General features: G+C 40.9%; 1 protein-coding gene across 1 annotated transcript; it reads left to right on the plus strand.

The window, feature by feature from the left end:
- The first annotated feature begins 1,729 nt into the window (after positions 1–1,729).
- Positions 1,730–24,446, plus strand: LOC110537393 (retinal guanylyl cyclase 2-like). The gene is made up of 20 exons (XM_021623409.2): positions 1,730–2,209; positions 12,066–13,039; positions 13,281–13,579; positions 13,967–14,336; positions 14,453–14,531; positions 14,662–14,776; positions 14,903–15,022; positions 15,296–15,379; positions 15,492–15,668; positions 15,763–15,919; positions 16,388–16,537; positions 16,733–16,881; positions 18,259–18,422; positions 18,626–18,818; positions 20,187–20,361; positions 21,488–21,586; positions 22,779–22,873; positions 23,043–23,128; positions 23,809–23,901; positions 24,058–24,446. The coding sequence occupies exons 2-19, from the start codon at positions 12,229–12,231 to the stop codon at positions 23,891–23,893; spliced, it is 3,408 nt and encodes a 1,135-aa protein (XP_021479084.2). The 5' UTR covers positions 1,730–2,209; positions 12,066–12,228; the 3' UTR covers positions 23,894–23,901; positions 24,058–24,446.
- Positions 24,447–24,475: the final 29 nt, after the last annotated feature.

The raw sequence follows: 24,475 nt of genomic DNA on the forward strand, positions 1-24,475 counted from the left end.
TTTCTTTGAGACTGTGGTCCCAGCTCTCTTCAGGTCATTGACCAGGTCCTGCTGTGTAGTTCTGGGCTGATCCCTCACCTTCCTCATGATCATTGATGCCCCATGAGGTGAGATCTTGCATGGAGCCCCAGACTGAGGGCGATGGGCCGTCATCTTGAACTTCTTCCATTTTCTAATAATTGCGCCAACAGTTGTTGCCTTCTCACCAAGCTGCTTGTCTATTGTCCTGTAGCCCATCCCAGCCGTGTGCAGGTCTACAATTTTATCCCTGATGTCCTTACACCCTCTCAGGTCTTGGCTATTGTGGAGAGGTTGGAGAGCCGGAATTCTTACTGGTTGGTAGGTGATCAAATACTTATGTCATGCAATAAAATGCTAATTAATTACTTAAAAATCATACAATGTGATTTTCTGGATTTTTGTTTTACATTCCGTCTCTCACAGTTGAAGTGTACCTATGATAAAAATTACAGACCTCTACATCCTTTGTAAGTAGGAAAACCTGCAAAATCGGCAGTGTATCAAATACTTGTTCTCCCCACTGTATGCAATGGTTCATTAGACCAGTCTAAAACTTTGCACATACACTGCTGCCAACTAGTGGCTAAAAATTGCGCCTGGCCTGGAATAATACATTATGGCCTTTCTTCTGCATTTAAAATTAAAAAAATAAAAAGTTGTTTTTTTTGTATTATCTTTTACCAGATCTAATGTGTTATATTCTCCTACATTAATTTCACATTTCCACAAACTTCCTTTCAAATAGTGTCAAGAATATGCATATCCTTGCTTCAGGTCCTGTGCTACAAGGCAGTTAGATTTGCCGAAATTTTAAAAAAAAAGGGTCCGATCCTTAAGAAGACTGAATGAGGTAAGTCTGGATACCAAATACTGAGAAGTGCATAAGAAAGGCGAGCGTAGGAAAGGCGTTAATCTTCTACGTCTGAATTGGCCCGCAAGTCATTAACAGCCTCCTCAAATGAAACTTCCATTGTTACTCTGGCCTTGGTGGAAGCCACATGACCTTTGAGTTTTTCATTTTTAATAAAATAACATTTATTGTGTGCATCTTAAAGATATAGTTAACCCAAATTACAAAATGACACATTGGTTTGTTTACCCTGTAAGCAGTCTATGGACAAGGTATGACAGCAATCCATGCTTTGGTTTAATTTCTTTGTCAATGTTTTCGAATGCTAACATTTTAGCATTTGTTGCACAAATCCCATTCAGCTCATGGCACCGATATTAGCTTTTTGTGCATCATGTTCAAATGCATTGATTTCATGGTGGTACCGTGGTACTGCAGGTGGTCCGCAATTGTTTGAAAGATTTTGTATTTTTCTTTCAAAAATAGTAACAGTTGGGAGTATTAATGGCATTTTAAGCAATTTTACTTTACTATTTACAATGTAAATAGTTTATAATAATAACAAGAATAATTGGCATATCTGTTACATTCACTGAGACAATCGACTCTAAATTTGTCCGGCAAGATATTTTATATGAAACATATCTGCGACTGTGATGGTGGTCCTCAAGAGCTTTTGACAGTGATTTGTTGGTCCCCGGAATGGAAAAGGTTGAGAACTGCTGTACTACTGTATGACCCTGGGAATGGGTAGAACACATTCCTCTATTTTCACCTTCTTTCTCTTCTATCTAATCCCTTATTTCTTTCCCTCCCCCCTGAGCCTGAACTGCACACTCACACTCCCACACTGTTAATTATGGATTAAAAGCTAAAGCGGGTTGAGAAGTCAAAGCTTGCCTGTCCTGCTCAGCCATTCCCTACCCTTCAACAGTTTTCTCTTACCAACTATCAGTCTATATAGTGTATCTGTTATCAGAATGGGTGAATCTCACCCTTCTTCTTACATCCCTCTTAGTCCCTTGCTCCTAGGTTTGGGGCAGGTCCCAGTCCAAAACAGGGGCAGCAACTATTAGGACTAAATTACATGAAGCCTATGAATTTGCTTGGATTTGTACAAAACAGATTCTAACAAGAGGATTGTAAAAACAAGAGGAACAATTTTAAACTGCTCTGATTTCCCCATCCCCCTTTCTTGGAATACTTTTTATTTTATATTTTCATGCGAAGATACTGTACCTGCTCTATTGCTGAATTTCAATCTCCTCGTCATCTGGATCCCTGCCATTCAAAGACAGAGAACATCGATATGGCACTGTTATAGACAAACTATTCCAGGTCAGCAACACTTCCAATCTATATGATTTTGTTTGATTATGTTTTAGTACTTACTGTTTTTATTTCAATACATTCTAACCTAACTTGTATGCTCTTGTGCTGTCTTATAATGTAATTTATAATGTTTATCATTGTAAAACTATATATACAATTATAGTGTATTTTTCTTTCATTCAAGGCTCATCTGTAAATGACACCTTGGTCTCAGTATGACTCCCTGATAAAATAAAGGTTCAATAATTATGAATGAATTATTCAGTCAGTGGTTAAAATACTTAAAAAGGACTGAGCTTTTCAGGTAAAATTTTGTGAAATTGTTGTGCCCACCTGCATAGGTGTGTGTTCAGTTGGTGCTAATGTTTTCACTCCACAGAGATGGATCAACATCATCTATTGCAGCTGCAGTGATATCAAGATACCTGGATTACACAGTTATATTTCAATTTCAGATTCATAGAGGAATTTGTTTATGATGGATTCAATAATCCTAGAGTCACAGCACATTTTTGTTGTACGATCAGTAAAGGTTTTATCACCAAGAGACTTGGTGCTTTTCATTCTATATTTATCCAGTATTCCTTTCTCATAATGTGTTTCGTATCTCAAATCCTCACAGCTAATGTAATTCACTTGAATGTACTGGATGTCCAGTCATAATTTTATTTAAATACAACTAACATTGGATATGTTTCTGACATAAATTCTGTAAATGGGACCATGAGGCCTGCATCACTTTACAGCTCATGTCATCACTACAGCTACTCTCACCAAAATGCCTGATGTTAAGTTGCCTGGAAAAGTCATGGAGATTCAAAAGTGGTAACTGAAACAGAAAATGCAGAAACCTGTGTCAAGATGGCACAAAGGAAACTTTTGTTGATATGCAAACTCAAACACTAAAGAAATACATTTATAATGGAGATGTATTGGTTTAGTGGTTTAAATGGCTTAAACTTGTACTCGGGCTATAGCAATATTTATGGTAACGCATCAGAGCAAGGGGATAGCCTACTGTAGGCCTCAGTACTTAGCCTATTAGCAGGTTCTTAGCCATTGCCATTATTAACTTTTGATGATAGCCATGTAGCTTAGCTACGGCTTGTACACTGTGTGCTAGCTGTATGTCCTAGCTGCAATGCACAATAAACAATAACTTTATTGTTGTACAATCACCCAATTCAGCAACATTTGACTTTAATAGACTAGAGATATTTTGACACTGCTCAGACTTGCTCAGACTTTACTGAGAACCGGTCATGTTTTGTCATGTCAGCAGGGCAGAGTAAAAGATTCACTGAGGACACAGCTGCGGGAAGTAGGGTTGCTGACGGTGATGCATCACCCGTGAAAAAAATCGTAATAAAAAAAAAAGGAAAATAAAAATAGTTTTTCACAAAAGTTTTTCACACTGGTCCTTTAATAATCCTGTATTAGCGGCTGATATAGCCATCAACACCAGTGTCTACAGTGGGGAGAACAAGTATTTGATACACTGCCAATTTTGCAGGTTTTCCTACTTACAAAGCATGTAGAGGTCTGTAATTTTTATCATAGGTACACTTAAACTGTAGGAGACTGAATGTAAAACAAAAATCCAGAAAATCACATTGTATGATTTTTAAGTAATTCATTTGCATTTTATTGCATGACATAAGTATTTGATCACCTACCAACCAGTAAGAATTCCGGCTCTCACAGACCTGTTCGTTTTTCTTTAAGAAGCCCTCCTGTTCTCTACCCATTACCTGTATTAACTGCACCTGTTTGAACTTGTTACCTGTATAAAAGACACCTGTCCACACACTCAATCAAACAGACTCCAACCTCTCCACAATGGCCAAGACCTGAGAGCTGTGTAAGGACATCAGGGATAAAATTGTAGACCTGCACAAGGCTGGGATGGGCTACAGGACAATAGGCAAGCAGCTTGGTGAGAAGGCTACAGCTGTTGGCGCAATTATTAGAAAATGGAAGAAGTTCAAGATGACGGTCAATCACCCTCGGTCTGGGGCTCCATGCAAGATCTCACCAAGGTCCCCCTGCTCAAGCCAGTGCATGTCCAAGCCCTTCTGAAGTTTGCCAATGACCATCTGGATGATCCATAGGAGGAATGGGAGAAGGTCATGTGGTCTGATGAGACAAAAATAGAGCTTTTTGGTCTAAACTCCACTCGTCATATTTGGAGGAAGAAGAAGGATGAGTACAACCCCAAGAACACCATCCTAACCGTGAAGCATGGAGGTGGAAACATTCTTTGGGGATGCTTTTCTGCAAAGGGGACAGGACGACTGCACCGTATTGAGGGGAGGATGGATGGGGCCATGTGTCGCGAGATCTTGGCCAACAACCTCCTTCCCTCAGTAAGAGCATTGAAGATGGGTCGTGGCTGGGTCTTCCAGCATGGCAATGACCCGAAACACACAGCCAGGGCAACTAAGGAGTGGCTCTGTGAGAAGCATCTCAAGGTCCTGGAGTGGCCTAGTCAGTCTCCAGACCTGAACCCAATAGAAAGTCTTTGTGGTGAGCAGAAAGTCCGTATTGCCCAATGACAGCCCCAAAACCTGAAGGATCTGGAGAAGGTCTGTATGGAGGAGTGGGCCAAAATCCCTGCTGCAGTGTGTGAAAACCTGGTCAAGAACTACAGGAAACGTAGTTTGCAAACAAAGGTTTCTGTACCAAATATAAATTTCTGCTTTTCTGATGTATCAAATACTTATGTCATGCAATAAAATGCAAAGTAATTACTTAAAAATCATACAATGTGATTTTCTGGATTTTTGTTTTAGATTCCATCTCTCACAGTTGAAGTGCACCAATGATAAAAATTACAGACTTCTACATGCTTTGTAAGTAGGAAAACCTGCAAAATCGGCAGTGTATCAAATACTTGTTCTCCCCACTGTATATGAAAATGTCACATTTAGTACAAAAAAATATATAAAGTAAAAAAATTCTACCTGATGACATCTTCAAAAGTTAAAACGTTTTTAAAACAGTGATTTTCAAAGACTATGCGGTGATGTGGGGAGCAGAAAAGTACCCTACCATTTGCTAGAAACTTGCTGCATTTAAATAAAAAAATGTAATCCAACCCTTTGATGCCACATAGAAGCATTTTTTAGGACCTGTTTTCTTATCTTTTAAACAACAGATAATAGAAACACACTTTTCATATGTACACTGGTTTGGTGCTGGAAATATGGAATATGAGCTTGAAAAGTGGCGGAATTTCCCTTTAAAGAGAGAGGAACAGTAGGCCTTCACTTTTTCTGTTTAACAAATACACTACATGAAAGTAAAACTGATAGTGAACGAGAGTAAAAAGCTTTGGAAAGCCTTAAATGAAATTTTGGACAACAAGGCTAACTCCGCTCCATCATTCATTGAATCAGACGGCTCATTCATCACAAAACACACTGATAACTACTTTAATAATTTTTTCATTGGCAAGGTTAGCAAATTTAGCATGACATACCAGCAACAAACGCCAACACTACACATCCAAGTACAACTGATCAAATTATGAAAGACAAGCATTGTAATTTTGAATTCCGTAATGTGAATGTGGAAAAGGAGCAAAAAATGTTGTTGTCTATCAACAATGACAAGCCACCGGGGTATGACAATAATAGGATAATAGCGGAAGATATTGCCACTCCCATTTGCCATATCTTCAATCTAAGCCTACTGGAAAGTGTGTGCCCTCAGGGCTGGAGAAAAGCAAAAGTCATTCCGCTACCCAGGAATATTAAAGACCCCTTTTGAATTTTCATTTTATACATTTAAACTTTATTTAACTAGGGAAGTCAGTTAAGAACAAATTCTTATTTACAATGACGGCCTACCCCAGCCAAACCCTAACCCGGACAGCGCTGGGCCAATTGTGCGCTACCCTATGGGACTCCCAATCACGGCCGATTGTGATACAACGCAGGATCGAACAAGGGTCTATAGTGACACCTCTAGAACTGAGATGCGCCACTCGGGAGCTCAAAGAGCTGACCAATCAGCCTCTTACTAACCCCTTAGTAAACTTTGGGAAAAAATTGTACTTGACCAGATACAATGCTATTTTACAATAAACAAATTGACAACAGACTTTCAGTATGCTTAAAGGGAAGGACATTCAACAAGCACAGCACTTACACAAATGACGAATGATTGGCCGAGAGAAATTTATGATAAAAAGTTTGTGGGAGCTATTTTGTTAGACTTCAATGCGGCTTTTGACATTATCGATCACAGTCTGCTGCTGGAAAAACATATGTATTATGACATTATATCCCCTGCTATATTGTGGATAAATATTTACCTTTTTAACAGAACACAGAGGGTGTTTTCTAATGGAAGCTTCTCCAGCATAATCAAGGTAGAATCAGAAGTTCCCCAGGGCAGCTGTCTAGGCACCTTACTGTTCGGAAAATATTTGGTAAAAGAGGATGATAGCGGTAAAAGTGGTAAAAGAGGATGATAGCAGTACCGGTTATGTTATGTGTGATGATTGTGAGGTGCCATACATATTCAACAGTCACAAGACGGAACTTCAAATAACCTTATGGCATGTCAAGGAAACTGTAGCCTACAGTTTAGATTGGTTAAATGGAAACTGAAATCTGGAAATTGACTTACCAGAATAACTTATGAATCGACATCCCTGTGTTTTGAGTTTTACAGTTCTGCGCTTGGCCTATATATGAAGGGACTACATATATCATTTATCTACATATTTCACAGTGAATGCTTTTGTTTATGTGTTTTGTGCAAATTAATTGAACATCACCTAATGCATCATAAAAAAATATTGTGCCTATTTAATGCAACCCTTGCTGTTAATAGATCGCAAAGCAGCATACAACTGAACTAAACGTTTGGAACAAGTTCAGTTTCTCATTTATTGCCTAAAAAGGCATATCAAGTGCAAGTTAGCTGTTTAGCTCATATTTGAAGGCTGGGGGCGCATTTAGGACGTCATCTACTGCGGATCGCTAAAATATCCTATTGATTATGATCACACTTCCTCAATTCAAATATAATGGCGACACTATACCAATGATGGTTTGGTATGTTTTAGAAACTTTAGAACCAAGCTCGAGTTGTCAGTGTAGCCTGTTATCGCCTGGATTTGTTGAAATATCTTCACACCTAGAAAAAAAACTTCAGGATTCCTTCATAACTGTCCAATGGTCAAAAAAAAGAACGAATGAATTACAGGGAGCTGTTTGGAAAACAACGCATGCCGTCTGAATCGTCCTCTAGAATAACATATATTCTGCTGTAATAAATACATAACCAATGTTCTCTACTTTTGTCCTATATTTATATTGTATTTTTATTTTTATCCCAGGCCCTCTTCCCCGCAGGAGGCCTTTTGCCTTTTGGTAGGCCGTCATTGTAAATAAGAATTTGTTCTTAACTGACTTGACTGGTTAAATAAAGGTTAAATACAATAAAAAATAAATAGTAGTCCTGTGAAAATAGGGCTATAGCCTAAATAATAACTCCTGCAGAATTAAGCAACACTTGCAGTAAAATAATAGACCAAATGTTGGCAAAATTTGGATTTGGGAACAGGAGTGGAGAAACATGATTGATTTCTTTCTGCATCTTGAGAGAATGCCATGCTCAGTTAGATACAATCTGTAGAGGTGCTGTCTTCATCATAAAACACAATAAAATCTGATAGCATTTCAACCACATAAAATATGCATCGAAGGTGAACTGAACTCTAATCAGAAACATTTTGGGCCATTTTCACAGCTTTGGACATCTTGCACAGAAAATCTTTTAGTGTTTGCTCCCCAAAAGGTGATAGAAAACTTTACAGATGTCAACAAGATTGAAGCATTAATTCTACCGATCTATTACATTCTGTTGAGCAAGGGTTTAGTTAGTCTTCTAGGCTAAGGCAACATATAATGACAAAAGAGAAGCTACATGTATCTAATTATAGACCCTGGGAATGGGTAGAACACATTCCTCTATTTTCACCTTCTTTCTCTTCTATCTAATCCCTTATTTCTTTCCCTCCCCCCTGAGCCTGAACTGCACACTCACACTCCCACACTGTTAATTATGGATTAAAAGCTAAAGCGGGTTGAGAAGTCAAAGCTTGCCTGTCCTGCTCAGCCCTTCCCTACCCTTCACCTGTTTTCTCTTACCAACTATCAGTCTATATAGTGTATTTGTTATCAGAATGGGTGAATCTCACCCTTCTTCTTACATCCCACTTAGTCCCTTGCTCCTAGGTTTGGGGCAGGTCCCAGTCCAAACTACTAGCAACTACTAGGACTAAATTACACGAAGCCTGTGGGTTCAAGTTTACTAACAAATAGCCTACCAAAATGTAAGAAATTATATACAGAAACATATCTAAACCTGACAAAAAAAAATTGTTCTTCAGTTTTTGACTGTAGACGATAGCACATTTTCTATGCTTGCGGGTTAGGGTTGGGTGCGGGCCTCAGATATTCACTTTATCACATATAGTCAGGTGGTTGCAGATGGGTTATTAGCAATTGGAGACTTGTGCGGATGAACAAACAGTTGACCACCTACTATACAGTGCTATACACGTAAGCTACTGCAGCAACTGAAATGACTGCAGCACAAAGAGCTGCAGTTAGTTTCAGAATGGGTGGCAAGGAATAAATATTTCAAAAACTAAAAGCTTTGTATTTGGAAGAAATCATTCCCTAATCCCTAAACCCCAACTAAATATTGTAATGAATAATGTGGAAATTGAGCAAGTTGAGGTGACGAAACTGCCTGCAGTAACCGTGGACTGTAAACTGTCATGGTCAAAACATGTTGATACAACAGTAGCTAAGATCCAGGAGAAGTCTGTCCATAATAAAGCACTGCTCTGCCTTCTTAACAACACTATCAACAAGGCAGGTCCTACAGGCCCTAGTTTTGTCACACCTGGACTATTGTTCAGTCATGTGGTCAGGTGCCACACAGAGGGACTTAGGAAAATTACAGTTGGCTCAGAACAGGGCAGCACAGCTAGCCCTTAAATGTACATGGAGAGCTAACATTTGTATCAAGACTGCACAAATGTGTCTAATTGGTTAATTAATACATTTTCAAGTTCATGACTCTGCACTCTCCTCAAACAATAGCATGGTGTTCTTTCACTGTAATAGCTTCTGTAAACTGGACAGTGCAGTTAGATTAACAAGAATTTAAGCTTTCTGCCAATATCAGATATGTCTATGTCCTGGGAAATGTTCCTGTTACTTACAACGTCATGCTAATCACATTAGCCTACATTAGCTGAACCGTCCCATGGGGGACCCACCGATTATGTGAAGGTTAGGAAAATTACAGTTTGCTCACAACAGGGCAGCACAGCTGGCCCTTAAATGTGCAAGGAGTGCTAACATTAATAATATGCATGTCAATCTCTCATAGCTCAAAGTGGAGGAGAGATTGACTTCATCACAACTTGTTTTTGTAAGACGAGTTGACAAGCTGAATGCACCGAGCTGTTTAAACTACTAGCTCACAGCTTGGACACCCATGCATACACCACAAGACATGCCACCAGAGGTCTCTTCACAATCCCCCAAAATACACCTTATGGAACAGCGGGGAGTGTGAAGAGACATATACAGGTACAGACACATTCATACACACACTAGCACAAGCACTCTACACACACTTACATTGTAATATTGTTGTACGGTGGTATTATATATTTCGTATTGTAGATTGTATGTAGTGGTGTAATAATGTTATATTATGTAAGGTTTTATATTTTGTTTTATGTGTGATGTAAGTGCCTTAATGTGTTTGGACACTGGCAGCAGCTAATGGGGATCCCTAATAAATACAAATACTACATACACAACACAATTTTAGCAAATAGTACTTTTAGTTTAAAATGAGCACATTTCATTTGAAAACATTTAGTTTGAATGAGCACTTTTCAGACCCGCTTATACCTGGTTCTAACATATATCATTTTTCCTGTTTTTGTCCACATTCTGATTGTGCCCACATTTTCAGACAGGTGTAGGCGATAAAAATACTTATTGTGATCTGACTGTGATCAGATCAACCTGACCACCTCCGGAGGTACTGTATGCAGGCACGCATTCTGTCTGGATAACTTAAAAGTCTAGATGGATCTGGACAGTGACACCAATTAAATCTTCATAATCCCGCCTTCTAAAATGATTGACAAGTGGCATCATTGAATTATGGCATCAATATGTGTTTTAAAATAAATGTTAAAACACATTGATAAAGAATAGCTGTCAAATAAGTTGCATACAGGGAGGGACCAGGAAATCTGGTCACAATGCGGACACAGCAGAAGGATATGATGTGTAGACATATTTCTGAAAATGTGGGCACAATCAGAATATGGACAAGATCAAGACAAAAGATGCATGTTAGCACAAGTTATAAATGAGGCTTGTGTTAGAAAGTGAGAGGGAAAGGGTCAAGATGGTGACAATGGACTTCTCTCTCAAATCCAGTTAACTCCATCAGGGTTAAGGGTAAATTCCATTTAAATTCAGGAAATATTTAATTAAAATAAAATAAAATAGAATTGTATTGGTCACATACACATATTTAGCAGATGTTATTGCGGGTGTAGCGAAATGCTTGTAACATTTTGCTACACCCACAATTGAGAAAGGAAACTGAAATTCCAATTTTCCTCTAAGGAATTTCAGTTTACTTCCTGAATGGTCTGGATTTAAGTGGAATTGACCCCAAACCTAAACTCCACAGTTCTATAGACAGGACATGATCTCATAAAAAGTAAGTGATTATCAGATCAAAGTGTATTGATGGTCTTCCTAATCCAGTTATTTCTGAAGTTATTACAGAGTGAGATAGAGGCCACCAGGGAAGGAGAGGCTGACCAAGAGGTCACAGGGGGTGAGTGACTTCAGAGAAAGAGAAAGCGATAGGGACATGGAAGACAGATTACGAGCCACGTTATTTGGCACCGCTCACACCATGGCTAATGGCCCCCACCTGTGTCAGCAGCTAATCTGATTGCCACTTGCATGTCATGGAAGCTGCCTAGGCACAGAGCTGAGCATTGATTCAGCCATGGTTTCAGGGCACCCTGGTCTGAAGAGACAGATGGACTGAGCTCCTCCAACATCACATTACATTCTTATAATGGGGATAGTCTTTGTCAGTCTTGTTTACCAGTGATTTCTCTTACATCATTACTTAATATGTTCATACAGTATTTATGTTGTCCAAAAGTAGTTTAGGGCTCTATTCAATCAGATCCGCTTTAGCTGACATCCGCATAATGGTTGTTTTTGCAGTGTCAGAGGTGGAACTGCGTTGGATTATATAGCCTACCTAAAGCGGGCATTGCCATTGGCTGCACTGAGTCGCATTAACAGAAATCCCACACAGCCTTGTTTGCAAGTTCGAACAACGGAATGTGAGATGTAGAAATCCTAATAGAAATCCCCATTGAGCATAATTATTTATATTTTGCCTACACTTTCTCGTTCTGCAATTCTAACGTGAGTGGGGCGGGTGTGGCTTCCTGACAATGAGAGCGAGAGCAACTGCTCACCGATTTCGGTTCCAACCCAGTTCCACCTCTAACACTGCCAAAACATCTGCCATGCAGGTGTCTGCTATCGCCAGTTAACGCTTGATCTGATTGAATCTAGACCTATATATGTTATGTAATTAAACTATATTAATGATAATACAATTATTATGGAAACAGTGCCTTTCTGAGCTTCTGATGACATTGTAGCTCACTGACAAAGACAGAGCTTTGTCCTAGAAAATTGAGACAGAAGATAAAATATGCTTCAATATGTCTCATTTTGTTTTCTCTCACTCATATGTTCCATGGAAGCAGTGATGGCTGGGAATCCAGAGGTGACCTTCACAGCTCTGGGCTAATGCCCTACAGAGTGCTAGGGGGCTGAATCCCTTTCGTACACACACACACTCTTCTGTCACTTCCAACCCTCCATTCCTCATCTGTGGTGTCTGACTCTAGATCGAAGCCCTGTGGGACAATGGCATCTCACAGAAACTCTAGTTTCCTCCTCAACCTCTCCCACCACCCACGATGGACACAAGATCCCTTAATGAGGGAGAGAAGGAGACAAAGAAGGACAGAGGATACAAAAACAATGAACAGTCTGACCCCCGCATCCTCATCTGCGGTGCTACGCTCCAGAAGCTCGTGGGGAAACTGGCTGATGTTACCCCTGCTGATGGCCACCTATCTACCCTGTGAGGCCTGGGGCGCCACTTTCACTGTGGCCATAATTGGTCCCTGGACATGTGACCCTATGTACTCCAAAGCCCTCCCTGACCTGGCTGCCCGCCTGGCCACCGCCCGCCTCAACATGGACCCCTACACTAAGAAAGGCTACTGGTACGACTATACTCTCGTCAACGAGGACTGTAAAACATCCAATGCCCTGGCCCGCTTCTCCTCTCTGGAAGGCTATGGCTCGGCTTTCCTCGGCCCTACTAATCCAGGCTACTGCTCATCGGCTGCTCTGTTTGCGAAAAACTGGAATAAGCCCTTTCTGTCCTGGGGTTGCCTGAAACCAAACATGGAGGATGGACAGTATCCCACCTTTCACAGGCCCCTGCCTCTGTCCTCCCGGGTTCTGTTTTCTGTGCTGCGGTACTTCCGCTGGGCCCATGTGGTCATTGTGACGTCAGAGGATGACCTGTGGGAGGCTACAGGACACGAGCTGGCGGCCTCTCTTATGGCCCTGGGCCTGCCGGTTATCAATGTGGTCACCATGGAGCCGGACAAGGATGGGCCCACAAAGGCCTTGAAAAGGATTCGGGAGTTAGACCGTGTCAGAGGTGTGTATGCGCATTTGTATTTGGTTGTTCATGTGTGTGTTTGTTTACGTGTGTGCGTGCATGCATGCGTGTGTGTGTGTGTGTGAATGTCTGACTTACTGTCATGTATTCCATTACAACACACTGCCATACTGCAATGACTAATAATGGTCTATTCGATTCCCTTCTTCTGTCCTCTACTTCCAACTTTACTACCTTCTTACTTTCCTCATCCTCCATTCTCCCTTCTCTGTCTCTGCAGTGGTCATCATGTGCATGCACTCAGCGTTGATCGGTGGTGAGGCCCAGTATCAGCTCCTAACCTCTGCCTCAAACATGCGTATGATAGACCGTGGCTATGTTTTCATCCCCTATGACACCCTCACATATTCGCTGCCCAAGGGCACAAACCTTCATGCTCTGACCAATGACAGCTTGTTGAGAAAAGCCTACGATGGAGTTCTCACCATCACCATGGATTCTGGTGAGAACACTTTCTATGAAAGCTTCAAAGATGCTCAGGAGAAATTTGAGATTCGCACCAGCACTCCACCAGATCAGGTGAGACATCCCAGAGCACAGCTCCTGAGGCATTCATCTAGTCATCATTCATCATTAGCCACACATGCCATGGACATGCAGTACTGTAGCAAGCACATTTGGTTGCACAACAGTCCTACTGAGTTGTAGTTCTTCAGAAACAGGTACCCTTAAGGTATTTGTACCTCTTAAACATTACAACCAATGTTGTTGGAATGTTTCAGTACTGATGATAATGACTAGTGGTTTGTCAGTGTCTTGGCAATGGTACATTTCTCTATTCCTGTACTCCCTGCTTACCATCATCAAAACTCCTACTGCCAGTCTAAAGAGTCTACAGACAGTCTTCAATAACAGCTGGTCAGATCAATGATTGATACATTGTCACCACTCTTCTCCCCTACCTAGGTGTCTCCATTCTTCGGCACCATCTACAACATGATATATTACATGGCCTATGCAGTAGAGAAGAGTCGCATGGTGGCTGGGCGCTGGGTGGATGGGGAGACCATGCTCCAGAGCGATGGAGGGGTCGACTTTGAGGGCTTCAACCAGCACATCTCATCCGATGAAGATGGGTTGGGGATGCTGGCTCGCTACGTGGTACTGGACTCTGACGGGGGAGACAAACTCTACATGACACACACTCTGGAAGCCCCCCATACCCTTGGCAAATTTGGGGCGGTCAAGTACAATGGGCGCTCCATCCACTTTGCTGGCAGTAGCCCCAGCACAGACTCCCGTTGTTGGTTCAGTCCATACATCACCTGCAGTTGGGGTAGGTGGTCTAGCATTGGCGTCAGTGATGTACCAGTAGCCTATGGTAAAATTAGGTTTGTGTTCCCTCAAACTCTTTCTCTTTATCACTCCCTCTATCCCCCTCTCTGCCTTAAGGAATGGACGCAGGTACTATCTTCTTTCTGTTCATCCTGTTCTGTGGGTTGGTTGGAGGTGGAGCTGCCTTTTATATGAAGTAAGTTAAGCTCAAACACAGTGAGGAGTGTGTAAATCAGCTGCCTGTTTTGTCTTCTGTGTTGAACACATGCTTTTGTTTGTAATGAGGTTACTGATGTTTTGTGGTCTTGCCCTTTGTGTCTGTCCAGGAGAGGTGGACAGATTGGAACTATCTTTGGAGGATCAGGGGGAGGAGGAAGGCCCTTAAAAGTAGTCTTGAATCTGGATGACCTCATTTTCATCAATACCCAGACTAGCCAAAAGGTCAGTGTGAGGCCTATGATACCATAAAGGCCCATTTGTGTGTGTGTGAGTTTGTGTCTATTTAAAGTCCCTTATCTTTGATGGACTGTCTATTCTGAAGCCCTTGTAATCTCTCTCTGTAAGTAGAAGCTGAATGAGGACAGTATGATGAACAGTCAGCTGGACGTGAAGACGCCTCGCCACTCAGTGTCGGGACGAAGCTACTTTGGCTCCACCCCTGACAGTTCCAATGTCGCTGTCTTTGAGGTGGGTCACATGTCAATGTGGGGAATCTACTGTAAAACTACTGTAGAACAGAGACAGCAATCCAATATTCAAATGTTTGATGCCCTGCACTTAAGAAATAGTACTAATATGTAACTGGACCAAGTTCATATGTGATGATGCACTCACCCAATGTTGATACTCTTGTCTTCTTGACAAACAGTAATGAACAAAACTATCTCTGTTTAGTGTCCTTGTCCCTAATATTTTGCGTTTTCCAGATTAAAAATTGGCTAAACCTGTATATTCCACTAGGGTGACTGGGTTTGGTTGAAGAAATGTCCCAATGGAAACACTGTGTCAAGTGTCAGTGATGGCACTCAAAGTATTTTCACCAAGGTGAGTGACTGTCTGAGTGAGCCAGTCAAAACAGCAAGACATTGAATCTGTCTGCCACTGCACTGTTCCTCTGTCATAACCTACCTCTCTCTCTGTCCTCTCCCTCTCTCAGCTCAGGGACATGCGGAATGAGAATCTCAACCTGTTCCTTGGCCTGTTCCTCGACTCTGGGATCTTTGGTGTTGTGACAGAGCACTGTACCAGGGGCAGCTTGGAGGACCTTCTCAACAACGAGGACATGCGCCTCGATTGGATGTTCAAGTCCTCCCTGTTGATGGATCTGATCAGGGTAAGGAGGGAAACAACTCTCACGTTCATAGATATGTCTGACTATATCTCTCGCCTCGAGTCTACTCTGTCTCAATCCTTCCTTTCCCTCCCAGGGAATGAAGTATCTGCACAACCGTGATGTCATCCATGGGCGCCTGAAGTCCCGAAACTGTGTGGTGGACGGACGCTTCGTGCTGAAGGTGACTGAGTATGGCTTCAACGAGATCATAACGACCCAGGGTGTCGACTTTGACGAGGGCAGGCCTGAGGGTAAGTCCACAAGGACACATACACTACACTCAACATATCAGAGCCAGCAAATCCTCCTCCTTATCATTTACCAAGTCATTACACGAACAAAAGACACATGTGTCCGTTTTCCCCCCTGGTCAGGTTATGTGATCACGAAAAACTCATGGCCTTAGTAATGTTCACTCTTATCACCATGATCCTTTTATAGGGCGGCAGGTAGCCTAGTGGTTAGAGCGTTGGACTTGTAACCAAAAGGTTGCAAGATTGAATCCCCAAGCTGACAACGTAAAAAATATATACAAAATAACTGCTCCTGAACAAGGCAGTTAACCCACTGTTCCCAGGCCGTCATTGAAAATAAGAACATGTTCTTAACTGACTTGCCTAGTAAAATAAAGGAAAAATAAATAAAAAATCCAAATGTTTGAAGGAAGGTGAAATACACCAACCCCCTCTTGTCCCCTCCCTCCCTGGTCCACCTTGCAGATCAGCTGTGGACGGCTCCAGAGCTACTGAGGGACTCCAGTTTGATGAAGAGAGGATCGTTCCCAGGGGACGTTTACAGTTTCGCCATCATCATGCAGGAGGTCATCGCCCGCTGTGCTCCCTTCTGCATGCTGGACATGCCTCCCAAGGGTGAGAACTCATATCAAACAATACCACCATAACCTCATGTCAGATGTAAAACAAATACAGAAGGATGACCACCATGCCAATATGAACAGTACAATTGTTTGAGATCATAGGAACCACCAAAGGTTTGAAAACACTCAAAACAATGCAACAGAAGTTGTGTGTGTGTGTGTGTGTGTGTGTGTCTGTGTTTGACAGAGATCATCAGTAAGTTGAAATCCCCCCCACCACTGTGTCGGCCTACTGTGTCAGTGGATGAGGCTCCACTAGAGGTGATCCAGGTCATGAAACAGGCCTGGAGCGAGGAGCCAGACAAGAGACCCACTTTCGAGGAGATCTTCAAACAGGTCCTTTACTGTACACAAACATACACAAAGCTACACATATACAGTCAGGTACAAAATTATTGGCACCATTGATAAAGAGCAAAACTACTGCATAAAATAAATAATACAAATACTGAACTATATTGTATGCTAAAAAAATGGGAACATTTTATTATTTTATACTAAAACAATTACTCAGAGAAAGATTTTGTTTAACAAGTAATATTTTTTTTCTCAAAAAGATAGGGGTCAAAATGATTGGCACCCCTGTTTTCAATACCTTTCAATACCTCACCGTGCGAGTATAACAGCACTGAGCTTTTATCCCAAAAATTATATGAGATTGGGAGGGAGTATGGACCATTCAGAATCTTTACAGATCCTTGATATTCTTTGTATCCGCTTATGGGCGGCCCTCTAAATTCAACCACAGATTTTCAGTGGGGTTCAAGTCCAGAGACAGATGACCATTGCAAAATGTAGATTTTTGTGGTCAACTAACCATTTCTTTGTGTATTTTGATGTGTGGTTTTGGTTATTGTCTTGCTGGAAGGTCCACTTGCAGCCAAGTTTCAGCCTCCTGGCAGAGGCAACCAGTGCTGTTTTGGCTAAAATGCCCTGGTACAGGGTCAAGTTCATGATGCCGTTGACCCCAGGACCAGTGAAAGCAAAATAGCCCCATAACATCAAAGATCCACCACCATATTTTACATTAGATGTGGGGTTCTTTTCTGCTTATGAATCCTTATTTTGACGCCAAACCCACCACTGTTGTGTGTGGCCAAATAGCTCTATTTTCATGTCATCCAACAAATGCAAACCTCTGGAGTTTGCTAAACGGCATTGGAACCGGTGCAATAAGAGCTCTTTGGCCATGCACACCAGTAGTGGATTTGACATTGAATTAAGGATGCATAAGCAGAAAAGAATCCCATACCTACTGTAAAATATGGTGGTGGATCTTCGCAAGGTGAGGTATTGATAGGTTTTGAAAACAGGGGTGCCAATAATATTTTTTTGCGAAAAATATTATTGTTAAACAAACATTTTTGAGTATATAATGTATCTCAGTATTTGTATTATTTATTTTATACAGGAACTCAAAACAACATGCTTTTTGTGACCAACTTTTTATTTAGGTTTGTCATAAAAAGATATTGTGGGGGTGCGGGAGTTACAGGTACAAAAAAAAACATCAAAGAAATGCATATAAAGATAACCCAAACCCATCCCTCCTCAGTCCCCATCCACCTGCCCGCATCCTCCCTCCCCATCCGGAACCTGTGCCTCCTAACAACAACTCAAAATGACATGCTTTTGTGAACCATATTACAGTAATATGTAACACACTTCACCCCCCCTCACTGCATGCTGTATGTTTTCCCTTCCATCCCTTAGTTCAAGAGTATAACCAAGGGAAAGAAGACCAACATCATAGACTCCATGCTGCGTATGTTGGAGCAGTACTCCACTAACCTTGAGGACCTGATCAGGGAGAGGACAGAGGAGCTGGAGGTGGAGAGGAAGAAGACTGATAACCTTCTGGCCCAGATGTTGCCGAGGTCAGTGCCCCTCCCCTCTCCTGACACTTCAAATTAAAAGCTGCACATGTTAATTTGCAACATCACATTTTTTTTTTTTACTGTATTGAGAATATATTGTTTTCATCCATTGGTTGCTTGTCATTTATTCTCTACCTACACTCCTAACCTCCATCCACATCTGCATCCCTCTATCCACTCCTTTCTGTTGTCTAACCCAATAGGTCTGTGTGCCTGGCCCTGAAGACGGGCAAGCCTGTGAGACCAGAGCACTTCTCTGAGGTCACTCTGTACTTCAGTGACATTGTGGGCTTCACCACCATCTCTGCACTCAGCGAGCCCATTGAGGTGGTAGACTTACTCAATGATCTCTACACACTCTTTGATGCCATCATCGGGCAGCATGATGTCTACAAGGTGAGTATCCTGTCCTGCTGCAAGATAGTTGTGTCCAATATTAGTGATGCAATGGAAGCTTGTTCTAGTTTCAATACAAATCCTGGAAGTAAATGGGTGCATTTCTTAGTGTGTACGAGTTTGTGTCACTGACTCCTTTCTACGTGATTAAAAAAATAATCATCACAATTGGGACATTAAAGATATTTCATTTATTTTATTGAACCTTTATTTTATCAGGGAGTCATACTGAGACCAAGGTGTCATTTACAGATGAGCCCTGATTTACATCAATTATAGAAAATACACTCATCAAAAGATGAGTACAAAATGCAACCAGAAAGAAAAACACGGTCATAACAAACTAACACATTCATCAGTAATAAGGTCCTCAATCAGCTTTCTGAATCGCCCTAGAGGCACCAGAACATCACATTCATCAGTAATCAGGTCCTCAATCAGCTTTCTGAATCGCCCTAGAGGCACCAAAACATCACATTTAAGGACATTTTGAAGATTGTTTCACAAATAAGATGCAAGAAAACTAAAAGCTGATGTCCCTAACTCAGTAGAGACCAAAGGACTTTTTGTAAAAAGGCTTTAGAAATGAAAACATAAGAATGTATCAACCTATGTGACAACAGAGGGACAACCAACTTTCTGGTAGAGAATGCAGTGATGAGTACTAATAATAAATAATTAAGTGCAGTGGACTATGATAAACTGCATCTAATGGGTTTAATGAAGTGCAGTGGACTATGATAAACTGCATCTAATGGGTTTAATGAAGTGCAGTGGACTATGATAAACTGCATCTAATGGGTTTAATGAAGTGCAGTGGACTTTGATAAACTGCATCTAATGGGTTTAATGAAGTGCAGTGGACTATGATAAACTGCATCTAATGGGTTTAATGAAGTGCAGTGGACTATGATAAACTGCATCTAATGGGTTTAATGAAGTGCAGTGGACTTTGATAAACTGCATCTAATGGGTTTAATGAAGTGCAGTGGACTATGATAAACTGCATCTAATGGGTTTAATGAAGTGCAGTGGACTATGATAAACTGCATCTAATGGGTTTAATGAAGTGCAGTGGACTTTGATAAACTGCATCTAATGGGTTTAATGAAGTGCAGTGGACTATGATAAACTGCATCTAATGGGTTTAATGAAGTGCAGTGGACTATGATAAACTGCATCTAATGGGTTTAATGAAGCGGCAGCTGCGTTCATATAGATGATGTCGCTATAGTCTAGGACAGATAGGAACATCAAACTGAATAATCTGCTTTCTACTATTTAGCGAGAGTCAGGACCTATTTCAACTATTATTATTATGATACTATTATATTGATATATAATATTGATTGATTGTGTGTACTTCAGGTGGAGACCATCGGAGATGCGTACATGGTAGCCTCTGGAGTTCCAAACCGGAACGGTAGACGCCACGCAGCTGAGATGTCCAACATGTCCCTGGACATTCTCCACTGTATTGGAACCTTCAAGATGAGGCACATGCCTGACGTCAAGGTCAAGATTCGTATCGGCCTGCACTCTGGTGGGTGACACATCTCAAATTATTTGTCATAATGATATCCTCTGAATCAGTGTTCATAATGTAGACAGATTGACTGTCCTTTTCTTTAAAGCCATAATTCTTCATTTGTTTTTCAGCCAAACGGTAACCCCACTACTTAGTTTTCTAAAAATCTGGGTGATAATATAATAATAATAATAATACATGCCATTTCATGCTTACATGAGGCTGAAGAAATGTTACTCTCAAATTCATAGATGGAGCTATGGATAAAATGACTGGCAATCCATGAGGTCAACTGCTATAGATTGCAGTTCATGCCTGAGCAACCAAGTCAACAGATGAATTGTAAAATTCAATACATAAGCAATCTACACTTTTGCTACATCATATTGAAAATTAATTGAGAATGAGTACATTCATTCAATCCTTGTATTGGAATTCTCTGGAACATGGCATTAACGTCAGAGTATTGGTCAAAAGTGTATTTTTACCTGATCCCCGTCTAGAACGTATTCCTGGAACTGTGAAATGTCCTCCACTTAGCCCTGTCATCCTATTAGTCTTCACTGCCTAATGCTTTCTCGTTACTCTACCCTACCAATTCATATGGAATGTTTTACACATTTCTAGCAACACAGAGGTGGCTACTTTTAGGTATGAAAAAGGACAACTCAGAAATAACACAATGGCATAAAATACAAATATTCTAATGTCTCTTCTAAAGATTGAAAGGATATTCTGCAATCAAACTGATCAAATGAAGTTCATTTGCTATTTCTTTGCTCCAGAGACTTTTGTGAGACATATTGTAGGCTCTTTGAATAAGTCATGAATCACAAGTTATATATCAGGAATTATGTTGCTTCTGATCTTCATTATTTTATTTAACCTTTATTTAACTAGGCAAGTCAGTTAAGAACAACTTCTTATTTACAATGACGGCCTATCAAAAGGCAAAAGGCCTCCTGCGGGGACGGGGGCTGGGAGAAAAATAGAAAAATAGGACAAAACACACCACGACAAAAGAGACACCACAACACTACATAAAGAGAGACATAAAACAACAACAAAGCATGGCAGCAACACAACATGACACCAACATGTCAGCATGTGTATCATCTGTGTTTGTGTCTGTGTCTATCAGGCCCTGTGGTGGCAGGTGTGGTGGGTCTGACGATGCCTCGGTACTGTCTTTTCGGAGACACTGTCAACACAGCCTCTCGAATGGAGTCCACAGGGTTGTGTGAGTACCTCGCATTCGTTCTTTGGCCAGTCACCAGTGAAATCACGCTGTGTGAGGCCACTAAGGATAGGGACAGGTGTATGGCAGTTTGTGTGCCTGCAACACTAAAGAGGTTTATTATAAGCAGTCCTGACTAATCCTTTAAGACTATCAGTGGAATTAGTGGGCAAATTCAGGGTTTAAAGGCCCAGTGCCATTAACAACATGATTTTTCTGTGTTTTATATATTCTTACTCACCATGAGACCTTCAGTTTCTTGGCAATTTCTCACATGGAATAGCCTTCATTTTTCAGAACAAGTATAGACTGACGAATTTCAGAAGAAAGTTCTTCGTTTCTGGCCATTTTGAGCCTGTCATCGAACCCACAAATGATGATGCCCCGGATGCTCAACTAGTCTAAGAAGGCCAGTTTTATTGCTTCTTTAATCAGAACAACAGTTTTGTGCATAATTGCATAACATAATTGCATAACATAATTGCAAAATGGTTTTCTAAGGATCAATTAGCCTTTTAAAATGATAAACTTGGATTAGCTAACACAACGTGCCATTGGAACACAGGAGTGATGGTTGCTGATAATGGGCCTCTGTATGCCTATGTAGATATTCCATTAAAAATCTGCCGTTTCCAAGTACAATAGTAATTTACAAAATTAACAATGTCTACACTGTATTTCTGATGCATTTGATGTTATTTTAATGGACGAAAAATGTGATTTTCTTTGAAAAACAAAGACATTTCTAAGTGACCCCAAACTTTTGAACGGTAGTGTATATCTAGGGTATTTCTAGAGGTAAGGGGCAACCAGTATAGTAGCTATAGTAAGTAATTACTATTGTAGGTGGCAAAAGAGAACAGTACATCTCACATCTACTCCCACCAAGTGGCCATAGATATGAATTGCTGCACAAAGAGTGTATGGACTCGGTCAAAAATGTTCTTGTGAATATATGGGCTCAAACACAATAGATTACCTTGTGTTGCTCTACGCTAAATCAGTATATGGTCATCCATATAAATGAATCAAAGTCTAAATATATGTAGGATATGTGAATGCTGTATGAGTTCATAATGTTGATACTCTTTAGACAAATAACTAATGGTAATTGTTTACATTGAATTTGTTCTGTGTTTGAGTACTTGAAGTCTAATGCTGCCTTTGTGGTTGCTATTGTTGTTTATTATCCCAGCTTACAGAATCCATGTCAACCAGAGCACAGTCGATATCCTGCATGAACTAAAAATGGGCTACAAAGTAGACACCAGGGGCATGACAGAGCTGAAGGTAAATAAACACACACACACACACACACACACACACACACACACACACACACACACACACACACACACACACACACACACACACAGAGAGAGCGAGAGAGAGACAAGACAGAAAGATCCAAATTAATCTAACTCACTACTTATTCTGTTATTCCCTATTTCTATTTCAGGGGAAGGGAGTTGAAAACACTTACTGGTTGGCTGGGAGAGCTGGGTTTGACAAGGTTCTGCCCATACCGCCTGACCTTACTCCAGGGTAAGATTTAACATGCCTTCCTGCTCTATTTACATTGTGCTTTATGTTTGCCCTAACTATACTGTCATTGACTCTCAGTCCTGCTGGGTCCTTTTGCCAGCCCCCTTGTCAGTAATACTTATGCAACCCTGTTTGTATCAAAACAGTTGATTTTCATCTAGCTAAGTCACTGTGGATATAGAGGATAAGATGTCAGAAAATAATTTAGAAAAAACTGATAATGTGCTGACCCATTTGTCAGATTGCGTGGTTGGAACTAACAGTTTTCTAAATCATAATTTCTCATTCTATTTCTATGTGCTGCTGACATGACCATTGTGTCGTGCTTCAGTTCACACGCTGACCCAAATGTACAATTCCTCATCTACCACCTGTTTAATCCATGTTTAATTAATCCGTGTCTCCCACTGCACTACATAATGTGTGATGAACGCTCTGCCTGGTAGGCAGCAAACATTGCTGTAGTGTTTCAACACATTACCCTGGTGGTTGCCTCATTTAGCCCTGTCCACATTTTATAACTGTGTTAAGAGTTCAAACTGAGACACGGTTGTCACCAGGGGTTGCTGAAAACAGTTGTCATTGTGGACAGGGCTTTTGTTGCTTCATATGCTGGGATATTCTGAGTGCTCAGTGTGCACTACCAATCGAATAAGCCTTCTTTCTTTGACTTTCCTCAGGGCAAGTAACCATGGCATCAGTTTGGAGGAGATTCCTCCAGATAGAAAACAGAAATTCCTTGACCGGCAGGCGAGGAATAAGTAGCCTGTAAGGTACGCCTGGTTTCCTGTCAAATTCTAGATTTACAATGACTTTATTTCCCCAAATGGTTTGTAATGTGAGTGATGTCAATTCAGGTACATACAAATCCATTGTTCTGCATTTACGATATCCTTTTAATTGATAATATATAAGATTATTTTCCACAGATAGTGTGGCCCAGTCCTCCACCTACCTGTTGGAGTGAAAGACCAGAGAGGTGAATAGAGCAGGTTGGTAGAGACAAGAGGATGGGTTAGGGGTGCGTCTGACAGACAGTCTGTCGCATCCCCCCATGTGTCCTGTCAAGAGTGCTGATCCACATTGCACAAATAAGCCAAAGTTGGAGAGACACTGTCTGTCTTCAACACATTACATTTGTTGCACAGAGCAAAGATATGTTTAAACAAGAGTTTATTAAATGTACTGTAGAGCATATGTGGGAAACAGGAGGGATAAATAAAGGGATATTACAATCATGGACCAAAATACCAAATACACTACAAAAGTATGTGGACACCCATTCAAATTTGTGGATTTGGCTATTTCAGACACACCCGTTGCTGACAGGTGTATAAAATTGCGCAC

Source organism: Oncorhynchus mykiss, chromosome 12 (assembly GCF_013265735.2).
Source record: "Oncorhynchus mykiss isolate Arlee chromosome 12, USDA_OmykA_1.1, whole genome shotgun sequence".
NCBI classification, from domain to species: Eukaryota; Metazoa; Chordata; class Actinopteri; order Salmoniformes; family Salmonidae; genus Oncorhynchus; species Oncorhynchus mykiss.

Excerpts from the sequence above, each read along its gene's own strand:
- LOC110537393 (XM_021623409.2), top strand. The coding sequence starts at position 12,229 with ATGGCATCTCACAGAAACTCTAGTTTCCTCCTCAACCTCTCCCACCAC. Across the intron at positions 14,337-14,452 it reads ATACATCACCTGCAGTTGGG|GAATGGACGCAGGTACTATC; the intron begins GTAGGTGGTCTA and ends CTCTGCCTTAAG. Across the intron at positions 21,587-22,778 it reads AATGGAGTCCACAGGGTTGT|CTTACAGAATCCATGTCAAC; the intron begins GTGAGTACCTCG and ends TTATTATCCCAG.